This window comes from Drosophila biarmipes, chromosome 3R (genome assembly GCF_025231255.1).
Source record: "Drosophila biarmipes strain raj3 chromosome 3R, RU_DBia_V1.1, whole genome shotgun sequence".
NCBI lineage: Eukaryota > Metazoa > Arthropoda > Insecta > Diptera > Drosophilidae > Drosophila > Drosophila biarmipes.
The window spans coordinates 10,690,794-10,717,063 of record NC_066616.1 but is presented as its reverse complement, the minus strand read 5'-3'; the positions used below and the strand labels follow the sequence as shown (position 1 = coordinate 10,717,063).

Here is a 26,270-nt window from a genome sequence, read left to right as displayed (position 1 = left end):
CCTTCTCGTGAGCCCGGCCGGATGTCAGTAAAAATCCGTAATTGGGGCAAGGCTCCGTCTCCGGCGGCCTGCCAAATTCAAATTCGAAATCTTAAATGCAAATTTCCAAGCGCGTGTTTGCATTTGGCCTGGGGATATTTACAAATGCCAACACTCGGCCAGTCAATCAATCCATCATAATCATCGACGTGCTGTGCCCCACAAACCGATTTCGATTCAATGTCTCGTCCTGGAAAACTTTTCCATAGCTCTGCATCAGGTAATTTAATGCTTTCGTGGCGATATGTGGAGCTTTCATTATTTCATTTGCTTTTGAAGTTGAATTTATTATCAGGCCTCAAGGAGTTGACGTGGCGGAAATGCAAAAAAACTGGAGTGCTGCATGATTTGCATAAAATGTGCTAAATCGTTGCCCACTTTTCGGGGCCTCTCAGCATATACTCGTATAACTATGGAAATACCTTTATTTGTGGACAATTATTAGAGTGGACTTGGATACGGAATCTTCGGCGGCACTTGGGCCAACTATTCGGCCCACAACTGGCCGGCGGCCGGTGAAACTCGCCAGAAATGTATGCAAAATGGCGCATTAGCATTTCAACAATGCCGTAGTAAAAACGCGGCAGCACCAACAATTGATTGTGCCGTGCCAGGAGTCGGAGCAGCACCCACATTCCACCCCGGCCACAGGCCCACTCCGCCCCCTGGACATGGACATGCCTATAATTTCGTTATTTTCTGACCACGCCGAGTCGGACCCTTCAGTTGAGTTTGGTACGTCGACGCGAATGGTTCTGCTAACCGCTTTTGTTTCGGATATTTGTCGGAGTTCTCGGCGACCCAGCGCTTCCGGTTTTGGGCTTTAAACATTTTTTCGGCGAGTGGCGTGTCCGGAAAGTTTCTCCAGCGGATAAAGTGCAAAACAAAACTATTTGTAAGTGAGCCGCGCTGCAGAGGTGCTTGGAAAGTTTTTATCAAATGTTTGCTTTACATAATCGAAACGAAGCCGAGATTCGGGGTGGCTTCGCTCTGCGGGCACCGCATTTAATTGACCCACTTGGCGGCGGATTTACTTGCTGGCCAAGTGTAAAATATTACATTATTTCATGTCAGGATTGGGGCCACTGGCCACTTTGTTTATGGCGAAAACAATTCGCGTCGTCAATGCGGACAAGTTGGCCCACTTAGTGTCGAATTCCCAGAGTTTCGTGGCACGCACAACTTCCCGAAACGCGTTAATTTGAAAAACCCCTTGAAGGTTAAGAGTTTTGCACTTGCAGCGCAGTCCAAGCACGGCAGAATGACGTCACCTTGGATGCATATCGAGGGGCTGGTCACTCGGCTTGATGGGTCTCTAAAAATAAACCCGGCTAGTGTGTGCCCCGGGGAAATGGCTCTGGGTAATTAAGCCGTCTCCAGGTCACAAGAGCCATCAATCACCACCACTGCGTATACGCAATGTTCGCAGGGGGTAATTACAGTCCTGCTTTCTGGGGTTTACCTTGCTTGGGTTATGTTTGTTGACTTGATTTCTTCTGCTGAACCAATAAAACTAAAACTAATATGGAAAACAAATATTCATTATTAAGAAAGTCGTAAAATAAAATATTCAATTTTCAGGAAATTAAGCTACAGATTTGGAGGGTTTTATCAAATTAGAATAATAAAAATATACTTTCAGTCTTATGTCTTAAGTAAAATAGCTAAAAACAAGTTATATTGTTAATAATATATATTTTTAATATTTATATTTTAATTATTATTTGGAAAAAACTATTTTAATGACGACTCACTAAGCCATTTCCAATTACTCAGGTAATCAAGGAATACGTAATCCATAAGTTCTCCCCCTCCTGAAAAAAATTAAATATTAAAATTCTAAATAGCAAACGGAAAAGGCACTTTATAAGCCATTTATATTGTGTTGTGACCTCTTTTTAGGAAGTTCGTATAGAGAATACTAGACCTTCCTATAACGATTTGTCAAAGCTTCAGGAGTCTTTGTTTTATCGAGATCCCTATCGACAGGTTTTGTTTATTTTGGAATCCTCTTTGTCGATGGCCATTGCCATATCCATAAGTGGGTTAAAAGGAATGTGTTCCTTATCGTTGGCCGGCCTGTCTTGTATCGAAAAGCAAACTCATTAGCGATTAAGAGCCTGTCACACGCGTTATTACTTAGCCGTCTTTGGAATTGTAGGACTTTCCCAGCACCGTTTCCCAAACGAGTCGGGGGTTTTCCCTCGAAAAACCTTTCAAAGGTCTAATTCACAAGCAGCACTCCATTTCGCCCTACCCAAATGGCCCGATTCCCTCCCCTGATTTCCGCTAATGAGCTCCAGGCAGACCACCATGTGCTGGACTGCACAAACAAAGGCCACTCCTCCAAAGAGAACCCCCGATACTCCCTAATGGGGTTCACTAGCCGGCAAATCAAAACATGGAATGCCAAAGCATTAAAAACATTAACAGTCGACGTGCGACAACAACCGAAGACAAAAGTCGGTGAGCCGCTGCCACTGCACCACCCCACCATCCAACTATCCGGCCATCCAACCACCCGAACCACCGCCCCCAATGCCCCACATCGGGACGGGGTTGTACAGGAGTCCTGTCCACCTTCGTGTCGTGTCTGCTGGCAATTTACACAAATTCAATAAACGACAAGAGCAAAAGCCAGCGCAGGAATACGAAACAAGGACTGGCAAGAGTGTTGAGCTCTCCTCGGCTCCGAGGGGGTGGTGACTCGGATCGGGCTTAATTGGGTGGCGTTCATTAAAGTGCTCCAATCGATTTTCGGACATTATCAAATTAACTGCCGTGGAATTTTTCAAGAATGCCCCTTAAAGATACAGAAAATATGATCAAAATATGTATTAAAGTCTATTATAATGGTAGACTTTACAGATATACGGATTTTCGAATGTCAAAGTTTAACAAAAAACGATCAAATGTGCTTAGATATATAAATAACACAATGAATAGGTAACAAATTTATAAAAAGTTTTGAAATTGGTTTATTGTTCCCTCTTTTATAGGACCTCTTATTATGTTACTTTTTATTACCATTAAATACAACATTTTTTACCGTGCATAGTCTACCACCCAATCACTCAATTTGAACACCCTTCTTTGTTGACATTCGAGGCCTGTAATTTGTGTACATATTTGAGGAGAAAGTGCCGCTTGGAGGCTTGCTCCTTTTTGTTTGGGGCTGTTCCCTCACATATTCATGGCACCTCAATGGAAACGTGGAATTAAATTTAATAATGCAACCCACGGCCACAGAATAGTCTCACGCTTTATAATTGAGCAGCTCTTAGGCAAATGAAATTAATTATGCGTTTGGGGAATCGACAGTTGGTTGAGGGGCTTTGGAACGGAGGCTTCGGGGGTGGCGAGCGTTGGAGTCAGAGGTCACCAGACACATGGGCATGGATTATGGATTAGCGTGTATGGGGTGGCGTTTCTATTTCAGGTGACATTTCCATTTAAACAGTGTCCCATTTAAAACTTTATAAGGTCCTAATTATGGAGCAGTCTCGGTAGTCCCCTAATATTCCATGAAATAGTTACAAAAAAATGTTTGTTTATATTTTAATAAAGGAGTTATTGTTAACTCAAGTATAAATCGTCTGCTGTATCATGAATTAAGTGGCACGCTATATTGCTAGACAAAATATAACATAAAATAAGTTGTTAGATTTTTAATCAAATTTGAAATGTTTTCCCAATTTCTCAACCTTGAAAAACAGTCACCAGTTACTTATAGTCTTACTCCCTGCCAGAAGAAGGGCTTCCAGCTAAGGTACAGTACCCTCTCGAGGACCATCGAACTGCTCCATTTGATTTGCATGCGAAGACACGCAGGGACTTTTTGGGTGTTCAAGTTCACGGCTTGATTTATGGCTCACGCCACAAGAAGGCGCCAGGAGTCAGCGCCTTGAGCCACAGGTAAACAAGACCCTCTGGTCCTTAAGGACCCCATGGCCCGTTCGCACCAGAAATCGCCCCATAAAAGAGGCGAGACCTTGGCGCGCAAATTCACAAACCCATTAGGTGCTCGCTGGGTGTTTCCCGCGCTGATGGCATTTTTACGATTGTTGACAACAAATTGACACGATTTGTAATGGTCTTGTCCAGGTCAGGTCATCAGCCAGTTCAGGCGGCACGTGTCCATCGAAGGACCCAAGACTAGCCACGCAGTATACATCCCTATCCCGGACTATCGCAGAGATGGCGGCCAGTGCCGGAGCGAGCAGCTGGTCGGGCAGCAGCGGGGGCAGCAACTCCTCCCAAGGACGAACCATAGCCACCGCCCAAGCGCCACAGGAGGAGCGACTAGTGGTGAGTACATATTCATATTCGTGGTGCTTTAGCGATAAGAAAACTTGCTGATACTCCAGTAACTCTAACTAACTAACTGAATCTTGCCTAGATTTATTTAAAAAATCCTAACAGTTTCACAATTTGACTTTTTAAATTGATATATGAAATTAAAACTTGAATATTTCTTTAGATTTTCGAGACTTTAAAATAGTTTTTCATCATGATTCTTAAGGCCATAATTCTCAATCCAAATCTAGTTTTAGTACCCTTTTTTTTCTTTGGCATGATAAATTAAAATGTAGAATTTAAGTGAATAAAACGTCTTAAATGTACACCCCTCCATTTATTAGTAAGCTTCTAGAAATGTTACCCCATCATCATATAACCATATGGGGTATATACTATAAGGACAACAAATATGCGTTTAGGAATTCTGATTTGTTAAATTAAATTGTAGGTATGGTAAGACATCAGGATTAAAATGGTGCTATTAGGGGATGTCCTATGGACAGTGTACATATCTCACGTATCATTTAGGGGCTACGAATCTAAGACGCATATTGGTTTTCCTATATACTATAGTATCTTCTGAGTTTCTCTATAAGTAACCAAGTTGACATCCGACTCTAATGACTAAATGGTGTCTCACCCAGGTGGCAGTTCGAGTTCGTCCCAGCATGGAAGCCACGGAGCGCTGCATCGAGGTCGTGTCCGGAGGATCCCTCCTCTACGACGACGGCGGAAAGAGTCGTCCGCGGCAGTACTCCTACGATCACGTTTTTCGGGAGAACGACAGCCAGGAGCAGGTGTACAAGACCACCACGGCTCCTTTGGTGAGGGATGTCCTTAATGGCTTGAATGCAGCCGTGTTTGCCTACGGAGCCACGGGTTCCGGCAAGACGCACACCATGCTGGGGCCTGTGCCGCGCAAGAAACCCCAAACCGCCGACCGCGCCCCGTCCACCGCCTCCTGCGATTCCACGGATGTGAGCAGCCAGGACATTGGTCTAATGGTGCGCGCCATCGAGGATATCTTCAGTCACATCGAATCAGCGGAGGCAGACTCCTGTCGGGTATCCATTTCCTACCTGGAGATATACAACGAGCTGATACGAGATCTTTTGAACCCTGGAGGTCCACTGGAGCTGCGGGAGGATCATCGTGGCCAGCGCATCACCGTGGCAGGTCTGTCGGAGATCACCACTTCCAGCAGAAAGGAGGTGGTGAGTCTGTTGCTCAAGGGAAACAAGGCGAGGACCATGGAGCCCACGGCCGCCAATCAGACCTCGTCCCGGAGTCACGCCCTCCTGAGCATCATGGTTCAGGCCAGGACGCCGCTGGGCACCAAGCAGGGACGGCTCTTTCTTACCGATCTGGCTGGCTCGGAGCGGGCCAAGAAGACCAAGAATCGGGGAAAACGACTGCAGGAGGGGGCGCACATCAACCGCAGTTTGCTGGCCCTTGGCAACGTCATCAACGGGTTGTCCGGCGGAGCGAGGTATGTCAACTACCGGGACTCCAAGCTGACCAGGCTGCTCAAGGAAGCACTGAGTGGTCGCTGCAAGACCGTGATGATAGCCCACGTTGCCCCCGAAAGCAAGCACCGGGATGAGACAAAGAACACCCTGGTCTACGCGGATCGGGCCAATAGCATAACCACCAAGCTGCAGAACTCCGTGTACATCGATGAGTTCAAGGACTTTCCCACCAAGCACTACCAGAGCCTCGTCTCGGAGCTACGCGATGAGGTGTCGCGTCTGCGCACCAAGATGTTAACCGAAAGGCCCCGAAGTGGAGCGGCTGCAGTGGCGGCCAAGGCAGCAGCCGCGGCATCTGCAGGCGGTTCAGAAGGAGCAGCAGGATCTGAGCCTGGCCAGCAGGAGGACGAACAGCGCAAGACGGAACTGCGCTACCTGCGCGAACAGATCGTCCTCACCTTTAAGCAACAAATGAAGCTGCGGCGGAAGCTCCTCGAGGCCGAGAGCCATCTTCTGGGCCTGGAACTGGATGCAGAGCGCCAGCACATGATCATCTCCCACTGGCAAGGACGCATCGGGAAACTTTACGACGCCGTGGGCGATGATGGTGGGTGCTGAACGTATTATATTAACATTGATATTGATACTGAAAAATTCTGTTAAATATTTAAATTAAAAAAAATTAGAGTATTCAGTTGAAAATGTTTAAAGAAAGGAAGAAAATATTAAATATAAATGTTAAATTTATTTTTCCCTCATTTACAATTAACTCATTAATTGAGATTCTGAAAAAAATATTTAATTTGACGTAAAAAACGTACTATCTATCAGTGTATAACGTAAATACTAATTTGACTTCCCAATTTTTACTGCAGACATAGAATCCGAGGGATCTGTGGCCCTGAAGAATGCCTGGGGAGAGCTGGCGGCCATTGAAAAGGAGACTCGGCGCTATAAAGAAATCCGAGAGAGGACGGAGCATGAGCTGGAGCAGTGCCGTCAGAAAGGGGTGAAACTGGAGGATGTGTGTCTTAACCAGATACTGTTACTCCTTTAATAGATAATGACTCTTGTCTTCCTCTCCAGGAGCTTCCAGAGCGCATCAGCAGCGACGAGGAACGTGAGCTGCTGGCCCTCCTCTGCCGGGTGCACGAGCTGGAGGCGGACAAGGTGTCCCTGCAGGCCGAGCGATTGGCTCGCCAGGCGGAGCTGCGTCGGCGTGACCTCCAGTTGCTCCGGGCAGAGCGGCAGCGGCGCCTCTGCGAGGACATCATCAGCTCCCAGAGGCGGCTCATCGAGGAGGGCAACGTGGATCTGCCCGACGAACTGCGTGAGCTCTACGGACTTTACCAGCAAGAGATCCATGCGGGAGTGGTCACTCCAAGCACCAGCAACTACGAGAGGAAACTTCCGCCCATCTATACAGCGGGGTAAGAGTGATACGTTTTTGCATATCATTACATAACAAATAATTCATCAAATAATGATCTTATCTGCTCCTAGATCCGACTCACCCGGCTCCAGTTCCAGCTCAGAGTGGTCGCCGGCCTCGCCGCTGCCCCACATCGATAGCCAGATGGACCCCGTGGACCGCGTCATGGGTCCGCCCGTCAATCCGCGTCTGCCCCGACTTTCCACGGCCACAGTTCCGGGCGCAGGGCCCCGTCGACCTTCGCTACGGATGGCCAGGAACACCCATCCACAACCGTAGGATTGACAACGGCTAGGGGAGAGGAAGGTGCTCAGGAATAGTTGTAACTAAGGGTTAGGATTACTAGGAAGGGGATGCGGTCGTCTGCTCAAATTAACTTATTGTATTATAACTTACCATCCCAGGCACTTCAACAAGTATTCTCAAACCTATCAATAAATCAAAGAAACAGCTTAAATTACTACCAAACTTTATTTATAAAATCGTAGTATCTGTTGCATTGTTACGATAATATTCAAGTGTTTTTTGGTGGGTGTGTAAACTTCGAAAGTTATTTATGCGTGAATAACATTATTAAATATTTAAAAGTAGGTTTGCTATTAAAACATCGAACTGTATTCACATTGTACCATATAGATGACATGTAGTAGGATAACTGAACAGCCGTCGAAGGCCAAGCTTCTGTTCATGCGATAGGTTCCAAATATGTGGACGTAAGTGTGCTGCTCCACCAGTTGCAATGAGAACCATTCCATCTGGGAGTAATAAGGAACTTAAGCCCAAATCACCCGGCACTTTCAACATGGTAACCTACGCTTTGCTCTAGCTGGGGGTCCTGGCTGTAAAGCCCCCTGATCACATCCTTTGTGGTCTCCAAGAGGGAATCCAAGGTGTGCGTCAAGGTGTTCATCATCAGTGAAAAGAACAGCGGCTGGATGCAGGTGATAAATACCATCTGCAGGTAATGAAGTTCCGATTCAATGGCACTGTGTCCGAGGCAAACGCGAACCAACATGTATCCGACCCGTATGCCACTCCACACATTGCGCATCAAGTAGGAGAGGAACACAAACCTAAAATAAAGAGTTTTTACTTTAAAAAATACCCTTTAGGTTTTTTTTAAAATATGTATATTTAAATAAAAATAAATTCTTTATTTTCATTTTTTTTACTTTCTATTTCTTCAATTTCGAGGAACTTAGGACCGTTTTTTCATTGGCACGTTAAACTTAAAGTACTTTTAAAACTACTAATTAAAGAAAACTGACCTTAAAACTGATAACTATAAATTAGGTTAATACTTAAACTTTTTATCTTCAGATAAATAGCTATTTTAATAAAAATTCTTAAAGCAATATGTTTTTGATTAAGCCCTATATATTTTTTTATGCTTTTATTTAGCCATATTCCAACTGATTTTTGAACCCACCTAAATACGAAGCAAACCTCATCGGTCATATCGATCAGCGACTGGAACATGGCTTGCAATTCTAGCAGGCGCCAAAGCTGATCCGTAAAAGGCTTGGGATCCAGGAGCACTATCTTTAGGCCCGACTGCAAGCGCCACCAGTTCCGGCAGATCTCCAGCATGAGGCCAAAGGCCAGAGAGTTTGTGGCGAAGATCATGCACTCGGACAGGAAACAGTTGCAGGGATTGTGGTTTCCTCTCAAAAACCGACTGACATTCAAGAAAGCATGGATGGCGAGTCGAAGGATCAGCAATAGAGTCACGGTTATCATGAAGATGTTCAGAAATCGCTTTTGGATTTTGGGTACTCTGAAGCCCCGAGATTTGCTCTTCGCATCCATATCTTTGAGTTTTATAATCATTTTAATGATCCGGTCCTGACGCCGATGGGCACAACCCATGCAACTGATCAGGGAGAGAAAAACGAGCCCGAAATATGTGATGGCAGCCAGCCTCACCAGCGGGGATTCCTCGAAGGAAGCTGCACTGAAGTGCCAAAAGTCCATCAGAAACTTAATTGTCAATATGATCACCACAAAGTTATGAACAACCCTATAGCAGGCCAGAAAGCGGGACTGGCGTAATCTTCCCGAGGAGAAATAAAAAGTTGTGATCCCATTTAATGTGCAAAACCAAATGAATCCTGATTGCAGCACGCGTCGCGGGGATATCATCGTCCTTTTCGAAGTTCCCAATAAAACTGAACCTTGTGTTAGAACCAAAACAGCCTGGAACTGATTTAGTTTGCATCCACTCCAATCAATTGAAGTACGTTTTCCTTTCGGGAATACATTTTAAATGGTAATTAACATTATTATCGATTTTCAGAACGTTATATTGAACTGTTGCACATTTGCGTCTAGTTTTTTGTTAAAAGCTTAGTTTAGTAGAACATGTTGGATACACGTCATTATTCACTTATGATTATTATCGTAATATCAGAACAGTTTTTTTTCAAAATTATAGTGTCAAGAGTATATCAAATGAAGCAAGCTTGAAATCTCTAAATTCTCAAAAAGAGAAACGTTCTATTAAAAAAAAAATGATTCATTAAATCATTTAAATTAAATATTAAAGTTTGAATAAATGTAGATTCGAAATCGATTTAAGGAAAGCCCTATCATTAGGCAGATTCTAATGTTATTATTCAACACCAAAATCGATAGTTCTATCGAATCTGCTTAATAACTAGGCAACCCTGGCAGACGAAGAAGATTCGCAAGCTGCTGAACTTCTAAGAATCCGTGGAAAATGTTTAACAATTTCGGGAAAATTATTAACCGCGAATGCCGCTGCGAGTCGGGTGACGATGGCCACCAACAGATGATGGGTAGGCATTGGATCTCAAACCAAGGAGTTTTGGTGTCCCGGAAGTGCACTGGAAATGGAGATCCGCAATTGAGGTTAAACACGTTTACCAACTACGGCTGGTTCATCTGGCATAAGTGCAGTTGCAATTCCGAGCTTTTGACAATAAACGAACTGAATAATTATGGAACCATAGTGAACTGCAAGTCCACGTGCAGGCAAACAGTTCCCGCCAAAATATCTCCAAAGAGATTGTATTCTGCTGGTGATCTGAGACATCAGGCAACTCTGGCCACTACGCCGACTCATCAGAAGATGCTCGTTACCCCAAGGCCACAACCAAACACTTCGATTTCCATCCCTAGTCTGCAGCCGCCGGCCCAAAAAACCACCTTGACTAGGCCCATGGAAATATCACCTAAAGGTCAACCAAAGACCACGTCCAACCGAAGACTGTGTCAATCTTGTAGAACTTTAGAAAATCTTCCGAAACCATCGGTCAATGGCCATCCTTTCCAAAATCAACGGCCGCAGATTAATTCTTCAATGAACATGGAAAATCCTCAGCAGTTCAAAAATCGTCCAATCATCCAAAAGAGAAAAGCGGACTCTTTCATATCCCAAGAAAATCTAGCAACACGTCAGGTAAGCCAATCTAATATGGATCAGCTTAAATATACATATAAAAATCCTATATGCTCAACCCACAGAAAATGGAATCTGTCCTGAAGACACCGGGAAATCGATCGATCAGGCAGACCCCAAAACCATTGACAATTCAAAGCTATAAAACCAATAACTCAGATGTGAAGACTCAAATAATTCCACGGTCAAGAACCCAGCAGCCGATGAAATCGCATACCAATTCTACCAATAGTCGATTCTCTAACAGTCTCTTGAAGCCTTCAGTTTCCCTGAATAATAATAAGTATTTGGGGTCTTGTATCAAGGTAAAAAGCGGCCAATTACTGGAAACACCAACAGTAGCAAAACCAGAAGGGTCTTTCCTCCAACAAAAGGGCATACATACAATGCCTCCAGACCATGATTATTCAAAATTAGTGTTGAAACTACATCCAAGTTTTTTTAAGAACAAGGAACCTGAAGCGGCATCAACACAATCACAAATAAGGAGTTCAAAAATGTTGCCTCCTCAGGAAAATCCACCGAAATATACGGTTCATAACCCACCACAGCTAGAGCAAAAACAAAACTGGAGTTCGTATACTACTGCTAACAACACTTCACACTTCAAAAACTTTAAATTAAACGAAAAAATGGAGTCGCTTGTATCCTCGTTGATTAACAATACCTTGGAATCAACAGCAGCTTTTACATTGGACGAGGCCACTAATTCCAAGCTGTTGGTGTCTTCAGTTAAGGATTCCCCAAGCTCAATCATTGAAGATATGGAGATGTTTCCTCCAACAGATTTATTGCTTTTGGAATCTGCTCAACCAACTAAAGACGATTCCCCACAAGTAAAATTAGCAAAGCGTGCTCTACTTGCCCAATTTAATCAGTCAATCTAGAGCGAGTCATCAAAAAAGTCAGCATGCTCAATTTAAAAAAACAACTTAAAAGCAGAGATGGTTTACGAATAAAAAATGATATTTTGGCATGGCAGTACAACTTGGACTTTCTGATAAGACAACTGGCATTGGATATTAGAACCCCAGGGAAATAAATCTAATTCTAATCTAATTCTACGCAAGCGAGTTTTATCAAATTTAACATTTGTGAGGAGAATGACAAGCTCGTTTTTTATTTTTTAAAAATATATTTTATTTTTTAAAACGCACTGTATTGGTTTGAATATATTTTGTTTTATCTTTCAAGCATTAAGACATTAACACATTATTTATTTGTATTACATTTTTTTTTATATTTTATTTTTTAGTTCACTCATATGGGAAAACGATTTACTTTTTTTTTCTTATATAATATTGTTTGGAATAATTAAAGCTGAATAAATTTTTGGAATTGCGCAACACTGGCTCAGTATCGAGAGTTTTAATCGGGCAATCGGTCTGCAAAAAGTTGTGGGCTTACCGCGTGTTATTTGGAGGAAATAAAATAAGATGGACCCGGCGAAGGTTTCAAACCACGGAGTTATTTCCCTGCGCGAATGCCAATGCAGAGGTCGAAACGATCCGCAGATGATGAACACAGAACATGTGACCAACTACGGGATTATGACCACGCGCAAGTGCCAAGGGGAAACCAATCCGCAAACCCTTAAATTGGAAACCTTCACAAATCACGGAATATTGGTGCTACACAAATGCCGCTGCAACTCGGAACTGCTGCAGATCGACGAATTGACTAACTACGGAAACGTGGTTATCTGCAGGAGCTCCTGTAAGTTGGCCAAGAGAAATGAGCTCAAGGCCTTGGAAGTCCCTAAAAGTATCGGTGAGTACATAAATATGCTAGTAATGCCAATGAATTGCCAACCGCTGTTCCTAGGCTCCATGGAAGAAGATGTGACTGCTCAGAAAGCTACAGGACTTCCATTGGAGCTTAGTGCCTCAACTAGTGTACATAACACTCCGGAGAAAAATTCACTCAGAGAAAATTTAACTAAGTCCAGTGAAGCAACTTGTAACACTGAAAATCTAATGTGCCTGAGTGTGCCAAGGAAAATTACCGATCTGCCGGCGATCACAAAAAGTAATCCCCTAAAACGTACAATGACTTCCACAGAAACCGTTGAAAATCAGCCAAAAAAGCTGTGCTTGGCTTCGGCAAACCAATATCTCGATGGCTCTTCGAAAAGCACTACCAGTCAGAAATATTTGATTTCACTTAATGATCCATTAAACCACCACACACAACCCTTGGAAGATCCGCCAAAACAACTCAGCTTGGTTCTGGAAAACCAATCTTCTGCACGTGATCTAGGACCACTCAAAATAGAGGTTACTACGGTGGAGAAACCCGTACCACGTTCACTAGTTATGTGCCCACCTTGCGCTAAAGATTTGCAGGACTATCTGAACGATCCCGCAAACGCCGATCTAAAACCGAAAAGGACATATTTGAAGTGCCCTTACTGCTTGAACTTTAAGGCAAATAAAAGGGAGTTCGGCAACCACATTGCCACTTGTCAGCAGGAGCACAAGCCCTACAAGTGCACAGGGTGTGCCTATAAGTCCACCAAGAAAAGTAGTGTTACTGGACACTCTGCAACTTGTTTCTTTGTCCTTTCCGCAAAGATATATGAACAACGTTGCCTATCACTACATCATTTTAGAAACTAGGAAAGCGTCGGTCATTCGAATTTTAAACGCTTTTCTGAAGATAACAGCGTAAATAAGTTCTTGTCTATAAAGTTGTTCAATCTTAAAGCAAACATTGACCACGCCTAACCTATGTAAAGCTTACAACATTTTATTCTTAATTTCTTTAACCGTATTCAATACCCATTATGTTAGTTGAAAACAAAACACTTTATGAGTGCGAAACTCTTTAAAACAAGTTCAATTTCAAAGTTTACTTTTCATTATAACCTTTAAACATGATCTTTTCACTCCATATTTAATTACTTGAATAAAACTGCTGAAGAGAAAAGCAAAATTGTTTTGTTTATTTTGAATCCATTTAAGCGACCTGATGATTAACATTAGGTTAAACATGAACATAAAACACAACTACTGCTCCCTCAATTCGATTTAAGGAAGGTGAAAAGTCTATAAGCCAGCTGCATGATCTGAAAATCAAAACAAAAAATGATTCACTGAATGTATTAATTCAATTTAAAACAAACTCACATCAGTAAAGTGCACCATGTTCACTTCGACAAGGCCAAAAGCGCCCAGTTTCTGGGTCCGCTGGCTGTATTGCATCCAGATTAGATAAAATTTTCGATACCGCTGGCTTCCCAAGTACCATTCTTGGTGACATAAGGACGATTCCAGACCCTCAGACTGGAAATTTCGGAATACTGGTGGCTCTTGCTATGGATTCACTCAATCTGACTTACCGCCTCCTCCAGTTGCGTGCCACGTAGGCAGATCTCAAAGGTGAAGACTACCAGGACGAAAGCGGGTATAATATATTGTCCCATAATCAGCAGATCAGATGTCTCAGAGAACATGAACAGGAAGAAGCAGAGGGAACCGGCGCCCACAAAGTTGCTAACCAGGAGAGCCACCTTGAAGATTTCGTTGTATCTGGATTGTGGGTATTTTGAAAATATAATATTTTTCGATTTTTTATTTAAGGACTGCGAGAAAGCCCTTACCTGCCGCAAAAGTCATTAAGGAGCTGTTGCCTTTGAACTAACGATTTTAGATGCGAAAAGAACTGAACCTCGTTGGTTAAACTCTGGCGGGGATCGAGGACCGAAATCTGGCGGGCCAGGTGGTTCAGGTGCATGATCAAGTGACTCTGCATCACGTTGAACAGATTGTCAAAGGTGATGAAGAAGGATATACCGCTCACCGTACAATAGAAGTCGTACAGCCAAACAAACAAATAGAATTTGGGGTCGTTTCGCACTCCTAGTGGCAGCCAACCTCCAAGAAGTTGCTCTTGCTGGGCCACAGGTGACCCATTGCCCTCATGGGTCAAGAAAAATAAAACCAACGGCATTAAGCAGAACGCCAACCCACCCACATGACCGTAGGCCTGGACAATGTGGAACCGCTTCCAAAAGTATCGGTAAGTGTGATCCATTTGCATGTCCAGCTGGCTGGCCAAGTCCCGCGGACACTCCCGGTCCAAGTCATTGACAAACTCGACAATTGCGTTTCGTTTTAGGTACAGCATTAGTCCCCTGATGGAGAAGTAAATGGTGATGCTAATCACGGGGGGATTCTGGTTGGTAGGTTGGCCCAGCCAAAGGTGACCTATGATATCCCAGCCATTGCAAGTGAAGAACACCAAATTGAGGATCGCCGACACCCAAAAGGGCCACTTGGAGGTGTTCACCATCCTGTTGTCCTCCGGATTTCTTTCCCACTGGAAATGAACCAACCGCGCCAGCCTCTGTAACAACTGCGGCCGCAGGAAGTCCTCCATCCGCAGGGGCTCCTCTATTTTCGTTGCCTTCATCTTTAAGTCACTGCACTTTTCTTTGTGGATTTAATGGAACAGAGCTTCTTTTATATTGGAATTAAAACTGGATAATTATGGGTGTAATTGCTAGGGTCCTACCTTCTTGGATTAATTGCTGGTTTCAGGATCGCAGAAAATTGAATACTGGCAAGTATCTACTTACACTTGTGAAAATTTTTCGACTATTTACCTTTATGTTATTTATAATTCATATTATTAATTTTAATTATTTGTTTATTTAGGACTTCATTTTAAAATATCATTTTGGTTGCCTTTTAATGCAGTTAATCATCGGCAGGTCTCGCCTTAATTTGTATTTTTTAAGTACTGACTGTAAAATGTATTTAGAATTTATATAGAATTGCACTTAATAAAATGTCAGTGCAATCATACAATAGATTATAATTATTCCTGTATCTCACCAGCTCTTGGTAATTACAGGTTGTGCTCTTGCTAATATTCATTGATAATTGTGCTATTTTCTCAGCTAGTGTTGATTTAATTGCAGCGGAACTGTAACTACTTGTATTCGTAACCTTAGATTAAGTGCATGTACTCATGTACAGAACCTTTCAGAAAATTTAAAGTCATCATGATCATATAAATTATATGAATTATGAATATGAATATGAAATTTTTAAAAATCGAACAGGATAGGAAAAATTGAACAGGATGAAAGAAGCGTTTCCGACCCCATAAAGTATGCATATTCTTGATCAGGATCACTAGCCGAGTCGATCTAGCCATGTTCGTCTGTCCGTCTGTCAGTCCGTAAGAGCTACAACAGTCACACTTGACATGCAGATTCCTGGGCTTCCCTAGCAGCGCAAGTTTGTTTCAGCGGGGTGCCACGCCCACTATAACGCCCACAATCCGCGAAAATCTGTAGCGCGTACAGTTTTTATGATAGAAACAAAATTTTAACTGAAATGTATTTGTCTCATCAACACCTATCGACTTACAAAAAAAAGACGGTAGGTGGCGCCCTAAAATATAGCTTTGCTGCTTATATATATCCTTTTCCCTTTTGCTTCTAGCTGAGTAACGGGTACCTGTTAGTCGAGGCACTCTACTATAGCGTTCTTCCTTGTTTTTAGTTTAGTGATTTTTGATGTAAAGAGTGATATCATTTAAAAACATATAGTTACATTAAACGATATATTTCGAACATCCATTGTTTAATCCATTTTAATCCATTGTTTACATTTTATAGCTATTTTGTATAACCAATTTTTAAAACATTTTCGTACGTATTCCGTTTGCGTTTTGGAGGCTCGACTGTGTACATAACGGGATAAAATTACCGTGCGCAGTGAGTACCCCTTGTGCATTTCGTAATATTGCGCTATGCCTGCACTGCTCAAAACGGGGGTGAGTTTCAATGGCACTCAGCCCAACATAATTTCTACTTAGCGTTCTCGTTCGCAGTCATATGAAAATGTATCTGCGGCCCTGGACGAGCGGTTTTCGTCATTAGATACAGATACACAGCTGTGAGAACACAGCCGTGTTTGCCTACGGAGCCACGGGTTCAGGCAAGACGCACACCATGCTGGGGCCTGTGCCGCGAAAGAAACCCCAAACCGCCGACCGTGCCCCGCCCACCGCCTCCTGCGATTCCACGGATGTGAGCAGCCAGGACATTGGTCTAATGGTGTGCGCCATCGAGGATATATTCAGTCACATTGAGTCAGCGGAGGCAGACTCCTGTCGGGTGTCCATTTCCTACCTGGAGATATACAACGAGCTGATGCGAGATCTTTTGAACCCTGGAGGTCCACTGGAGCTGCGGGAGGATCATCGTGGCCAGCGCATCACCGTGGCAGGTCTGTCGGAGATCACCACTTCCAGCAGAAAGGAGGTGGTGAGTCTGTTGCTCAAGGGAAACAAGGCGAGGACCATGGAGCCCACGGCCGCCAATCAGACCTCGTCCCGGAGTCACGCCCTCCTGAGCATCATGGTTCAGGCCAGGACGCCGCTGGGCACCAAGCAGGGACGTCTCTTTCTTACCGATCTGGCTGGCTCGGAGCGGGCCAAGAAGACCAAGAATCGGGGGAAACGACTGCAGGAGGGGGCGCACATCAACCGCAGTTTGCTGGCCCTTGGCAACGTCATTAACGGGTTGTCCGGCGGAGCGAGGTATGTCAACTACCGGGACTCCAAGCTGACCAGGCTGCTCAAGGAAGCACTGAGTGGTCGCTGCAAGACCGTGATGATAGCCCACGTTGCCCCCGAAAGCAAGCACCGGGATGAGACAAAGAACACCCTGGTCTACGCGGATCGGGCCAATAGCATAACCACGAAGCTGCAGAACTCCGTGTACATCGATGAGTTCAAGGACTTTCCCACCAAGCACTACCAGAGCCTCGTCTCGGAGCTACGCGATGAGGTGTCGCGTCTGCGCACCAAGATGTTAACCGAAAGGCCCCGAAGTGGAGCGGCTGCAGTGGCGGCCAAGGCAGCAGCCGCGGCATCTGCAGGCGGTTCAGAAGGAGCAGCAGGATCTGAGCCTGGCCAGCAGGAGGACGAACAGCGCAAGACGGAACTGCGCTACCTGCGCGAACAGATCGTCCTCACCTTTAAGCAACAAATGAAGCTGCGGCGGAAGCTCCTCGAGGCCGAGAGCCATCTTCTGGGCCTGGAACTGGATGCAGAGCGCCAGCACATGATCATCTCCCACTGGCAAGGACGCATCGGGAAACTTTACGACGCCGTGGGCGATGATGGTGGGTGCTGAACGTATTATATTAACATTGATATTGATACTGAAAAATTCTGTTAAATATTTAAATTAAAAAAAATTAGAGTATTCAGTTGAAAATGTTTAAAGAAAGGAAGAAAATATTAAATATAAATGTTAAATTTATTTTTCCCTCATTTACAATTAACTCATTAATTGAGATTCTGAAAAAAATATTTAATTTGACGTAAAAAACGTACTATCTATCAGTGTATAACGTAAATACTAATTTGACTTCCCAATTTTTACTGCAGACATAGAATCCGAGGGATCTGTGGCCCTGAAGAATGCCTGGGGAGAGCTGGCGGCCATTGAAAAGGAGACTCGGCGCTATAAAGAAATCCGAGAGAGGACGGAGCATGAGCTGGAGCAGTGCCGTCAGAAAGGGGTGAAACTGGAGGATGTGTGTCTTAACCAGATACTGTTACTCCTTTAATAGATAATGACTCTTGTCTTCCTCTCCAGGAGCTTCCAGAGCGCATCAGCAGCGACGAGGAACGTGAGCTGCTGGCCCTCCTCTGCCGGGTGCACGAGCTGGAGGCGGACAAGGTGTCCCTGCAGGCCGAGCGATTGGCTCGCCAGGCGGAGCTGCGTCGGCGTGACCTCCAGTTGCTCCGGGCAGAGCGGCAGCGGCGCCTCTGCGAGGACATCATCAGCTCCCAGAGGCGGCTCATCGAGGAGGGCAACGTGGATCTGCCCGACGAACTGCGTGAGCTCTACGGACTTTACCAGCAAGAGATCCATGCGGGAGTGGTCACTCCAAGCACCAGCAACTACGAGAGGAAACTTCCGCCCATCTATACAGCGGGGTAAGAGTGATACGTTTTTGCATATCATTACATAACAAATAATTCATCAAATAATGATCTTATCTGCTCCTAGATCCGACTCACCCGGCTCCAGTTCCAGCTCAGAGTGGTCGCCGGCCTCGCCGCTGCCCCACATCGATAGCCAGATGGACCCCGTGGACCGCGTCATGGGTCCGCCCGTCAATCCGCGTCTGCCCCGACTTTCCACGGCCACAGTTCCGGGCGCAGGGCCCCGTCGACCTTCGCTACGGATGGCCAGGAACACCCATCCACAACCGTAGGATTGACAACGGCTAGGGGAGAGGAAGGTGCTCAGGAATAGTTGTAACTAAGGGTTAGGATTACTAGGAAGGGGATGCGGTCGTCTGCTCAAATTAACTTATTGTATTATAACTTACCATCCCAGGCACTTCAACAAGTATTCTCAAACCTATCAATAAATCAAAGAAACAGCTTAAATTACTACCAAACTTTATTTATAAAATCGTAGTATCTGTTGCATTGTTACGATAATATTCAAGTGTTTTTTGGTGGGTGTGTAAACTTCGAAGGTTATTTAAGCGGGAATAACATTATTAAATATTTAAAAGTAGGCTTCCTATTAAAACATCGAACTGTATTCACATTGCACCATATAGATGACATGTAGTAGAATAACCGAACAGCCGTCGAAGGCCAAGCTTCTGTTCATGCGATAGGTTCCAAAGATGTGGACGTAAGTGTGCTGCTCCGCCAATTGCAATGAGAACCATTCCATCTGGGAATAACAAGGAACTTAAGCCCAAATCGCCCGGCACTTTCACCATGGTAACCTACGCTTTGCTCTAGCTGGGGATCCGGGCTGTAAAGCCCCCTGATCACATCCTTTGTGGTCTCCAAGAGGGAATCCAAGGTGTGCGTCAAGGTGTTCATCATCAGTGAAAAGAACAGCGGCTGGATGCAGGTGATAAATACCATCTGCAGGTAATGAAGTTCCGATTCAATGGCACTGTGTCCGAGGCAAACGCGAACCAACATGTATCCGACCCGTATGCCACTCCACACATTGCGCATCAAGTAGGAGAGGAACACAAACCTAAAATAAAGAGTTTTTACTTTAAAAAATACCCTTTAGGTTTTTTTTAAAATATGTATATTTAAATAAAAATAAATTCTTTATTTTCATTTTTTTTACTTTCTATTTCTTCAATTTCGAGGAACTTAGGACCGTTTTTTCATTGGCACGTTAAACTTAAAGTACTTTTAAAACTACTAATTAAAGAAAACTGACCTTAAAACTGATAACTATAAATTAGGTTAATACTTAAACTTTTTATCTTCAGATAAATAGCTATTTTAATAAAAATTCTTAAAGCAATATGTTTTTGATTAAGCCCTATATATTTTTTTATGCTTTTATTTAGCCATATTCCAACTGATTTTTGAACCCACCTAAATACGAAGCAAACCTCATCGGTCATATCGATCAGCGACTGGAACATGGCTTGCAATTCTAGCAGGCGCCAAAGCTGATCCGTAAAAGGCTTGGGATCCAGGAGCACTATCTTTAGGCCCGACTGCAAGCGCCACCAGTTCCGGCAGATCTCCAGCATGAGGCCAAAGGCCAGAGAGTTTGTGGCGAAGATCATGCACTCGGACAGGAAACAGTTGCAGGGATTGTGGTTTCCTCTCAAAAACCGACTGACATTCAAGAAAGCATGGATGGCGAGTCGAAGGATCAGCAATAGAGTCACGGTTATCATGAAGATGTTCAGAAATCGCTTTTGGATTTTGGGTACTCTGAAGCCCCGGGATTTGCTCTTCGCATCCATATCTTTGAGTTTTATAATCATTTTAATGATCCGGTCCTGACGCCGATGGGCACAACCCATGCAACTGATCAGGGAGAGAAAAACGAGCCCGAAATATGTGATGGCAGCCAGCCTCACCAGCGGGGATTCCTCGAAGGAAGCTGCACTAAAGTGCCAAAAGTCCATCAGAAACTTTATCGTCAATATGATCACCACAAAGTTATGAACAACCCTATAGCAGGCCAGAAAGCGGGACTGGCGTAATCTTCCCGAGGAGAAATAAAAAGATGTGATCCCATTTAATGTGCAAAACCAAATGAATCCTGATTGTAGCACGCGTCGCGGGGATATCATCGTCCTTTTCGAAGTTCCCAATAAAACTGAACCTTGTGTTAGAACCAAAACCATTGACAATTCAAAGCTATAAAACCAATAACTCAAATGTGAAGACTCAAATAATTCCACGGTCAAGAACCCAGCAGCCGATGAAATCGCATACCAATTCTACCAATAGTCGATTCTCTAACAGTCTCTTGAAGCCTTCAGTTTCCCTGAATAATAATAAGTATTTGGGGTCTTGTATCAAGGTAAAAAGCGCCCAATTACTGGAAACACCAACCAAACCAGAAAAGTCAAATCCTTCTTTCCCCCAACAAAAGGGCAAACATACAATGCCTCCAGACCATGATTATTCAAAATTAGTGTTGAAACTACATCCAAGTTTTTTTAAGAACAAGGAACCTGAAGCGGCATCAACACAATCACAAATAAGGAGTTCAAAAATGTTGCCTCCTCAGGAAAATCCACCGAAATATACGGTTCATAACCCACCACAGCTAGAGCAAAAACAAAACTGGAGTTCGTATACTACTGCTAACAACACTTCACACTTCAAAAACTTTAAATTAAACGAAAAAATGGAGTCGCTTGTATCCTCGTTGATTAACAATACCTTGGAATCAACAGCAGCTTTTACATTGGACGAGGCCACTAATTCCAAGCTGTTGGTGTCTTCAGTTAAGGATTCCCCAAGCTCAATCATTGAAGATATGGAGATGTTTCCTCCAACAGATTTATTGCTTTTGGAATCTGCTCAACCAACTAAAGACGATTCCCCACAAGTAAAATTAGCAAACCGTGCTCTACTTGCCCAATTTAATCAGTCAATCTAGAGCGAGTCATCAAAAAAGTCAGCATGCTCAATTTAAAAAAACAACTTAAAAGCAGAGATGGTTTACGAATAAAAAATGATATTTTGGCATGGCAGTACAACTTGGACTTTCTGATAAGACAACTGGCATTGGATATTAGAACCCCAGGGAAATAAATCTAATTCTAATCTAATTCTACGCAAGCGAGTTTTATCAAATTTAACATTTGTGAGGAGAATGACAAGCTCGTTTTTTATTTTTTAAAAATATATTTTATTTTTTAAAACGCACTGTATTGGTTTGAATATATTTTGTTTTATCTTTCAAGCATTAAGACATTAACACATTATTTATTTGTATTACATTTTTTTTTATATTTTATTTTTTAGTTCACTCATATGGGAAAACGATTTACTTTTTTTTTCTTATATAATATTGTTTGGAATAATTAAAGCTGAATAAATTTTTGGAATTGCGCAACACTGGCTCAGTATCGAGAGTTTTAATCGGGCAATCGGTCTGCAAAAAGTTGTGGGCTTACCGCGTGTTATTTGGAGGAAATAAAATAAGATGGACCCGGCGAAGGTTTCAAACCACGGAGTTATTTCCCTGCGCGAATGCCAATGCAGAGGTCGAAACGATCCGCAGATGATGAACACAGAACATGTGACCAACTACGGGATTATGACCACGCGCAAGTGCCAAGGGGAAACCAATCCGCAAACCCTTAAATTGGAAACCTTCACAAATCACGGAATATTGGTGCTACACAAATGCCGCTGCAACTCGGAACTGCTGCAGATCGACGAATTGACTAACTACGGAAACGTGGTTATCTGCAGGAGCTCCTGTAAGTTGGCCAAGAGAAATGAGCTCAAGGCCTTGGAAGTCCCTAAAAGTATCGGTGAGTACATAAATATGCTAGTAATGCCAATGAATTGCCAACCGCTGTTCCTAGGCTCCATGGAAGAAGATGTGACTGCTCAGAAAGCTACAGGACTTCCATTGGAGCTTAGTGCCTCAACTAGTGTACATAACACTCCGGAGAAAAATTCACTCAGAGAAAATTTAACTAAGTCCAGTGAAGCAACTTGTAACACTGAAAATCTAATGTGCCTGAGTGTGCCAAGGAAAATTACCGATCTGCCGGCGATCACAAAAAGTAATCCCCTAAAACGTACAATTCACGTACTTCCACAGAAACCGTTGAAAATCAGCCAAAAAAGCAAAGCAAAAGCATTTCAGCAAACCAATATCTCGATGGCTCTTCGAAAAGCACTACCAGTCAGAAATATTTGATTTCACTTAATGATCCATTAAACCACCACACACAACCCTTGGAAGATCCGCCAAAACAACTCAGCTTGGTTCTGGAAAACCAATCTTCTGCACGTGATCTAGGACCACTCAAAATAGAGGTTACTACGGTGGAGAAACCCGTACCACGTTCACTAGTTATGTGCCCACCTTGCGCTAAAGATTTGCAGGACTATCTGAACGATCCCGCAAACGCCGATCTAAAACCGAAAAGGACATATTTGAAGTGCCCTTACTGCTTGAACTTTAAGGCAAATAAAAGGGAGTTCGGCAACCACATTGCCACTTGTCAGCAGGAGCACAAGCCCTACAAGTGCACAGGGTGTGCCTATAAGTCCACCAAGAAAAGTAGTGTTACTGGACACTCTGCAACTTGTTTCTTTGTCCTTTCCGCAAAGATATATGAACAACGTTGCCTATCACTACATCATTTTAGAAACTAGGAAAGCGTCGGTCATTCGAATTTTAAACGCTTTTCTGAAGATAACAGCGTAAATAAGTTCTTGTCTATAAAGTTGTTCAATCTTAAAGCAAACATTGACCACGCCTAACCTATGTAAAGCTTACAACATTTTATTCTTAATTTCTTTAACCGTATTCAATACCCATTATGTTAGTTGAAAACAAAACACTTTATGAGTGCGAAACTCTTTAAAACAAGTTCAATTTCAAAGTTTACTTTTCATTATAACCTTTAAACATGATCTTTTCACTCCATATTTAATTACTTGAATAAAACTGCTGAAGAGAAAAGCAAAATTGTTTTGTTTATTTTGAATCCATTTAAGCGACCTGATGATTAACATTAGGTTAAACATGAACATAAAACACAACTACTGCTCCCTCAATTCGATTTAAGGAAGGTGAAAAGTCTATAAGCCAGCTGCATGATCTGAAAATCAAAACAAAAAATGATTCACTGAATGTATTAATTCAATTTAAAACAAACTCACATCAGTAAAGTGCACCATGTTCACTTCGACAAGGCCAAAAGCGCCCAGTTTCTGGGTCCGCTGGCTGTATTGCATCCAGATTAGATAAAATTTTCGATACCGCTGGCTTCCCAAGTACCATTCTTGGTGACATAAGGACGATTCCAGACCCTCAGACTGGAAATTTCGGAATACTGGTGGCTCTTGCTATGGATTCACTCAATCTGACTTACCGCCTCCTCCAGTTGCGTGCCACGTAGGCAGATCTCAAAGGTGAAGACTACCAGGACGAAAGCGGGTATAATATATTGTCCCATAATCAGCAGATCAGATGTCTCAGAGAACATGAACAGGAAGAAGCAGAGGGAACCGGCGCCCACAAAGTTGCTAACCAGGAGAGCCACCTTGAAGATTTCGTTGTATCTGGATTGTGGGTATTTTGAAAATATAATATTTTTCGATTTTTTATTTAAGGACTGCGAGAAAGCCCTTACCTGCCGCAAAAGTCATTAAGGAGCTGTTGCCTTTGAACTAACGATTTTAGATGCGAAAAGAACTGAACCTCGTTGGTTAAACTCTGGCGGGGATCGAGGACCGAAATCTGGCGGGCCAGGTGGTTCAGGTGCATGATCAAGTGACTCTGCATCACGTTGAACAGATTGTCAAAGGTGATGAAGAAGGATATACCGCTCACCGTACAATAGAAGTCGTACAGCCAAACAAACAAATAGAATTTGGGGTCGTTTCGCACTCCTAGTGGCAGCCAACCTCCAAGAAGTTGCTCTTGCTGGGCCACAGGTGACCCATTGCCCTCATGGGTCAAGAAAAATAAAACCAACGGCATTAAGCAGAACGCCAACCCACCCACATGACCGTAGGCCTGGACAATGTGGAACCGCTTCCAAAAGTATCGGTAAGTGTGATCCATTTGCATGTCCAGCTGGCTGGCCAAGTCCCGCGGACACTCCCGGTCCAAGTCATTGACAAACTCGACAATTGCGTTTCGTTTTAGGTACAGCATTAGTCCCCTGATGGAGAAGTAAATGGTGATGCTAATCACGGGGGGATTCTGGTTGGTAGGTTGGCCCAGCCAAAGGTGACCTATGATATCCCAGCCATTGCAAGTGAAGAACACCAAATTGAGGATCGCCGACACCCAAAAGGGCCACTTGGAGGTGTTCACCATCCTGTTGTCCTCCGGATTTCTTTCCCACTGGAAATGAACCAACCGCGCCAGCCTCTGTAACAACTGCGGCCGCAGGAAGTCCTCCATCCGCAGGGGCTCCTCTATTTTCGTTGCCTTCATCTTTAAGTCACTGCACTTTTCTTTGTGGATTTAATGGAACAGAGCTTCTTTTATATTGGAATTAAAACTGGATAATTATGGGTGTAATTGCTAGGGTCCTACCTCCTTGGATTAATTGCTGGTTTCAGGATCGCAGAAAATTGAATACTGGCAAGTATCTACTTACACTTGTGAAAATTTTTCGACTATTTACCTTTATGTTATTTATAATTCATATTATTAATTTTAATTATTTGTTTATTTAGGACTTCATTTTAAAATATCATTTTGGTTGCCTTTTAATGCAGTTAATCATCGGCAGGTCTCGGCTTAATTTGACTGACTGTAAAATGTATTTAGAATTTATATAGAATTGCACTTAATAAAATGTCAGTGCAATCATACAATAGATTATAATTATTCCTGTATCTCACCAGCTCTTGGTAATTACAGGTTGTGCTCTTGCTAATATTCATTGATAATTGTGCTATTTTCTCAGCAAGTGTTGATTTAATTGCAGCGGAACTGTAACTACTTGTATTCGTAACCTTAGATTAAGTGCATGTACTCATGTACAGAACCTTTCAGAAAATTTAAAGTCATCATGATCATATAAATTATATGAATTATGAATATGAATATGAAATTTTTAAAAATCGAACAGGATAGGAAAAATTGAACAGGATGAAAGAAGCGTTTCCGACCCCATAAAGTATGCATATTCTTGATCAGGATCACTAGCCGAGTCGATCTAGCCATGTTCGTCTGTCCGTCTGTCAGTCCGTAAGAGCTACAACAGTCACACTTGACATGCAGATTCCTGGGCTTCCCTAGCAGCGCAAGTTTGTTTCAGCGGGGTGCCACGCCCACTATAACGCCCACAATCCGCGAAAATCTGTAGCGCGTACAGTTTTTATGATAGAAACAAAATTTTAACTGAAATGTATTTGTCTCATCAACACCTATCGACTTACAAAAAAAAGACGGTAGGTGGCGCCCTAAAATATAGCTTTGCTGCTTATATATATCCTTTTCCCTTTTGCTTCTAGCTGAGTAACGGGTACCTGTTAGTCGAGGCACTCTACTATAGCGTTCTTCCTTGTTTTTAGTTTAGTGATTTTTGATGTAAAGAGTGATATAATTTAAAAACATATAGTTACATTAAACGAT

At 43.2% G+C, this 26,270-nt stretch overlaps 7 protein-coding genes across 9 annotated transcripts; 4 read left to right on the top strand and 3 right to left on the bottom strand.

Moving 5' to 3' along the window:
* The first annotated feature begins 779 nt into the window (after positions 1–779).
* Positions 780–19,084, top strand: LOC108031126 (kinesin-like protein KIF19). Of its 3 annotated transcripts, XM_017104340.3 has the most exons (6): positions 780–934; positions 4,144–4,347; positions 4,983–6,414; positions 6,683–6,831; positions 6,894–7,237; positions 7,311–7,696. In XM_017104340.3, exons 2-6 carry the CDS (start codon positions 4,237–4,239, stop codon positions 7,516–7,518), a joined length of 2,244 nt encoding a protein of 747 aa, XP_016959829.1. In that variant the 5' UTR covers positions 780–934; positions 4,144–4,236; the 3' UTR covers positions 7,519–7,696. The 3 variants fall into 3 exon arrangements, with proteins under 3 accessions (XP_016959829.1, XP_050745495.1, XP_050745494.1); XM_050889538.1 differs by lacking the exons at positions 780–934; positions 4,144–4,347; positions 6,683–6,831; positions 6,894–7,237; positions 7,311–7,696 and adding exons at positions 18,071–18,219; positions 18,282–18,625; positions 18,699–19,084 and having other exon boundaries at positions 5,271–6,414; XM_050889537.1 differs by lacking the exons at positions 780–934; positions 4,144–4,347; positions 6,894–7,237; positions 7,311–7,696 and adding exons at positions 18,282–18,625; positions 18,699–19,084 and having other exon boundaries at positions 5,271–6,414.
* Positions 10,321–11,895, top strand: LOC127011627 (uncharacterized). Its single transcript, XM_050889539.1, has 2 exons — positions 10,321–10,660; positions 10,726–11,895. The coding sequence occupies exons 1-2, from the start codon at positions 10,331–10,333 to the stop codon at positions 11,545–11,547; spliced, it is 1,152 nt and encodes a 383-aa protein (XP_050745496.1). The 5' UTR covers positions 10,321–10,330; the 3' UTR covers positions 11,548–11,895.
* Positions 12,017–13,422, top strand: LOC122817786 (uncharacterized). Its single transcript, XM_044090992.2, has 2 exons — positions 12,017–12,430; positions 12,485–13,422. Exons 1-2 carry the CDS (start codon positions 12,097–12,099, stop codon positions 13,276–13,278), a joined length of 1,128 nt encoding a protein of 375 aa, XP_043946927.1. The 5' UTR covers positions 12,017–12,096; the 3' UTR covers positions 13,279–13,422.
* LOC122819133 (odorant receptor 88a-like) lies at positions 13,680–25,262 on the bottom strand. The gene is made up of 5 exons (XM_044095592.2): positions 25,224–25,262; positions 14,262–15,120; positions 14,001–14,190; positions 13,789–13,944; positions 13,680–13,727 (listed from the first exon to the last, which is right to left on the bottom strand). The coding sequence occupies exons 2-5, from the start codon at positions 15,071–15,073 to the stop codon at positions 13,680–13,682; spliced, it is 1,206 nt and encodes a 401-aa protein (XP_043951527.2). The 5' UTR covers positions 15,074–15,120; positions 25,224–25,262.
* LOC108030984 (putative gustatory receptor 85a) lies at positions 19,227–20,769 on the bottom strand. Its single transcript, XM_017104184.2, has 3 exons — positions 20,057–20,769; positions 19,442–19,700; positions 19,227–19,382 (listed from the first exon to the last, which is right to left on the bottom strand). The coding sequence occupies exons 1-3, from the start codon at positions 20,767–20,769 to the stop codon at positions 19,227–19,229; spliced, it is 1,128 nt and encodes a 375-aa protein (XP_016959673.2).
* On the top strand, positions 21,523–23,027 carry LOC108030983 (uncharacterized). Its single transcript, XM_050889540.1, has 2 exons — positions 21,523–22,470; positions 22,525–23,027. Exons 1-2 carry the CDS (start codon positions 22,137–22,139, stop codon positions 22,863–22,865), a joined length of 675 nt encoding a protein of 224 aa, XP_050745497.1. The 5' UTR covers positions 21,523–22,136; the 3' UTR covers positions 22,866–23,027.
* LOC108031316 (odorant receptor 88a) lies at positions 23,728–25,262 on the bottom strand. Its single transcript, XM_017104563.3, has 5 exons — positions 25,224–25,262; positions 24,310–25,168; positions 24,049–24,238; positions 23,837–23,992; positions 23,728–23,775 (listed from the first exon to the last, which is right to left on the bottom strand). The coding sequence occupies exons 2-5, from the start codon at positions 25,119–25,121 to the stop codon at positions 23,728–23,730; spliced, it is 1,206 nt and encodes a 401-aa protein (XP_016960052.1). The 5' UTR covers positions 25,122–25,168; positions 25,224–25,262.
* Positions 25,263–26,270: the final 1,008 nt, after the last annotated feature.

Excerpts from the sequence above, each read along its gene's own strand:
- LOC108031126 (XM_017104340.3), top strand. The coding sequence starts at position 4,237 with ATGGCGGCCAGTGCCGGAGCGAGCAGCTGGTCGGGCAGCAGCGGGGGC. Across the intron at positions 6,832-6,893 it reads AAGGGGTGAAACTGGAGGAT|GAGCTTCCAGAGCGCATCAG; the intron begins GTGTGTCTTAAC and ends CTTCCTCTCCAG. Across the intron at positions 7,238-7,310 it reads CCGCCCATCTATACAGCGGG|ATCCGACTCACCCGGCTCCA; the intron begins GTAAGAGTGATA and ends ATCTGCTCCTAG.
- LOC127011627 (XM_050889539.1), top strand. The coding sequence starts at position 10,331 with ATGCTCGTTACCCCAAGGCCACAACCAAACACTTCGATTTCCATCCCT. Across the intron at positions 10,661-10,725 it reads AAAATCTAGCAACACGTCAG|AAAATGGAATCTGTCCTGAA; the intron begins GTAAGCCAATCT and ends CTCAACCCACAG.
- LOC122817786 (XM_044090992.2), top strand. The coding sequence starts at position 12,097 with ATGGACCCGGCGAAGGTTTCAAACCACGGAGTTATTTCCCTGCGCGAA. Across the intron at positions 12,431-12,484 it reads GGAAGTCCCTAAAAGTATCG|GCTCCATGGAAGAAGATGTG; the intron begins GTGAGTACATAA and ends CGCTGTTCCTAG.
- LOC122819133 (XM_044095592.2), bottom strand. The coding sequence starts at position 15,073 with ATGAAGGCAACGAAAATAGAGGAGCCCCTGCGGATGGAGGACTTCCTG. Across the intron at positions 13,945-14,000 it reads GCACGCAACTGGAGGAGGCG|TCTGAGGGTCTGGAATCGTC; the intron begins GTAAGTCAGATT and ends CGAAATTTCCAG. Across the intron at positions 13,728-13,788 it reads ACATGGTGCACTTTACTGAT|ATCATGCAGCTGGCTTATAG; the intron begins GTGAGTTTGTTT and ends TTTGATTTTCAG.
- LOC108030984 (XM_017104184.2), bottom strand. The coding sequence starts at position 20,769 with ATGATATCCCCGCGACGCGTGCTACAATCAGGATTCATTTGGTTTTGC. Across the intron at positions 19,701-20,056 it reads GAGGTTTGCTTCGTATTTAG|GTTTGTGTTCCTCTCCTACT; the intron begins GTGGGTTCAAAA and ends TCTTTATTTTAG. Across the intron at positions 19,383-19,441 it reads ATCCCCAGCTAGAGCAAAGC|ATGGAATGGTTCTCATTGCA; the intron begins GTAGGTTACCAT and ends TGTTATTCCCAG.
- LOC108030983 (XM_050889540.1), top strand. The coding sequence starts at position 22,137 with ATGGACCCGGCGAAGGTTTCAAACCACGGAGTTATTTCCCTGCGCGAA. Across the intron at positions 22,471-22,524 it reads GGAAGTCCCTAAAAGTATCG|GCTCCATGGAAGAAGATGTG; the intron begins GTGAGTACATAA and ends CGCTGTTCCTAG.
- LOC108031316 (XM_017104563.3), bottom strand. The coding sequence starts at position 25,121 with ATGAAGGCAACGAAAATAGAGGAGCCCCTGCGGATGGAGGACTTCCTG. Across the intron at positions 23,993-24,048 it reads GCACGCAACTGGAGGAGGCG|TCTGAGGGTCTGGAATCGTC; the intron begins GTAAGTCAGATT and ends CGAAATTTCCAG. Across the intron at positions 23,776-23,836 it reads ACATGGTGCACTTTACTGAT|ATCATGCAGCTGGCTTATAG; the intron begins GTGAGTTTGTTT and ends TTTGATTTTCAG.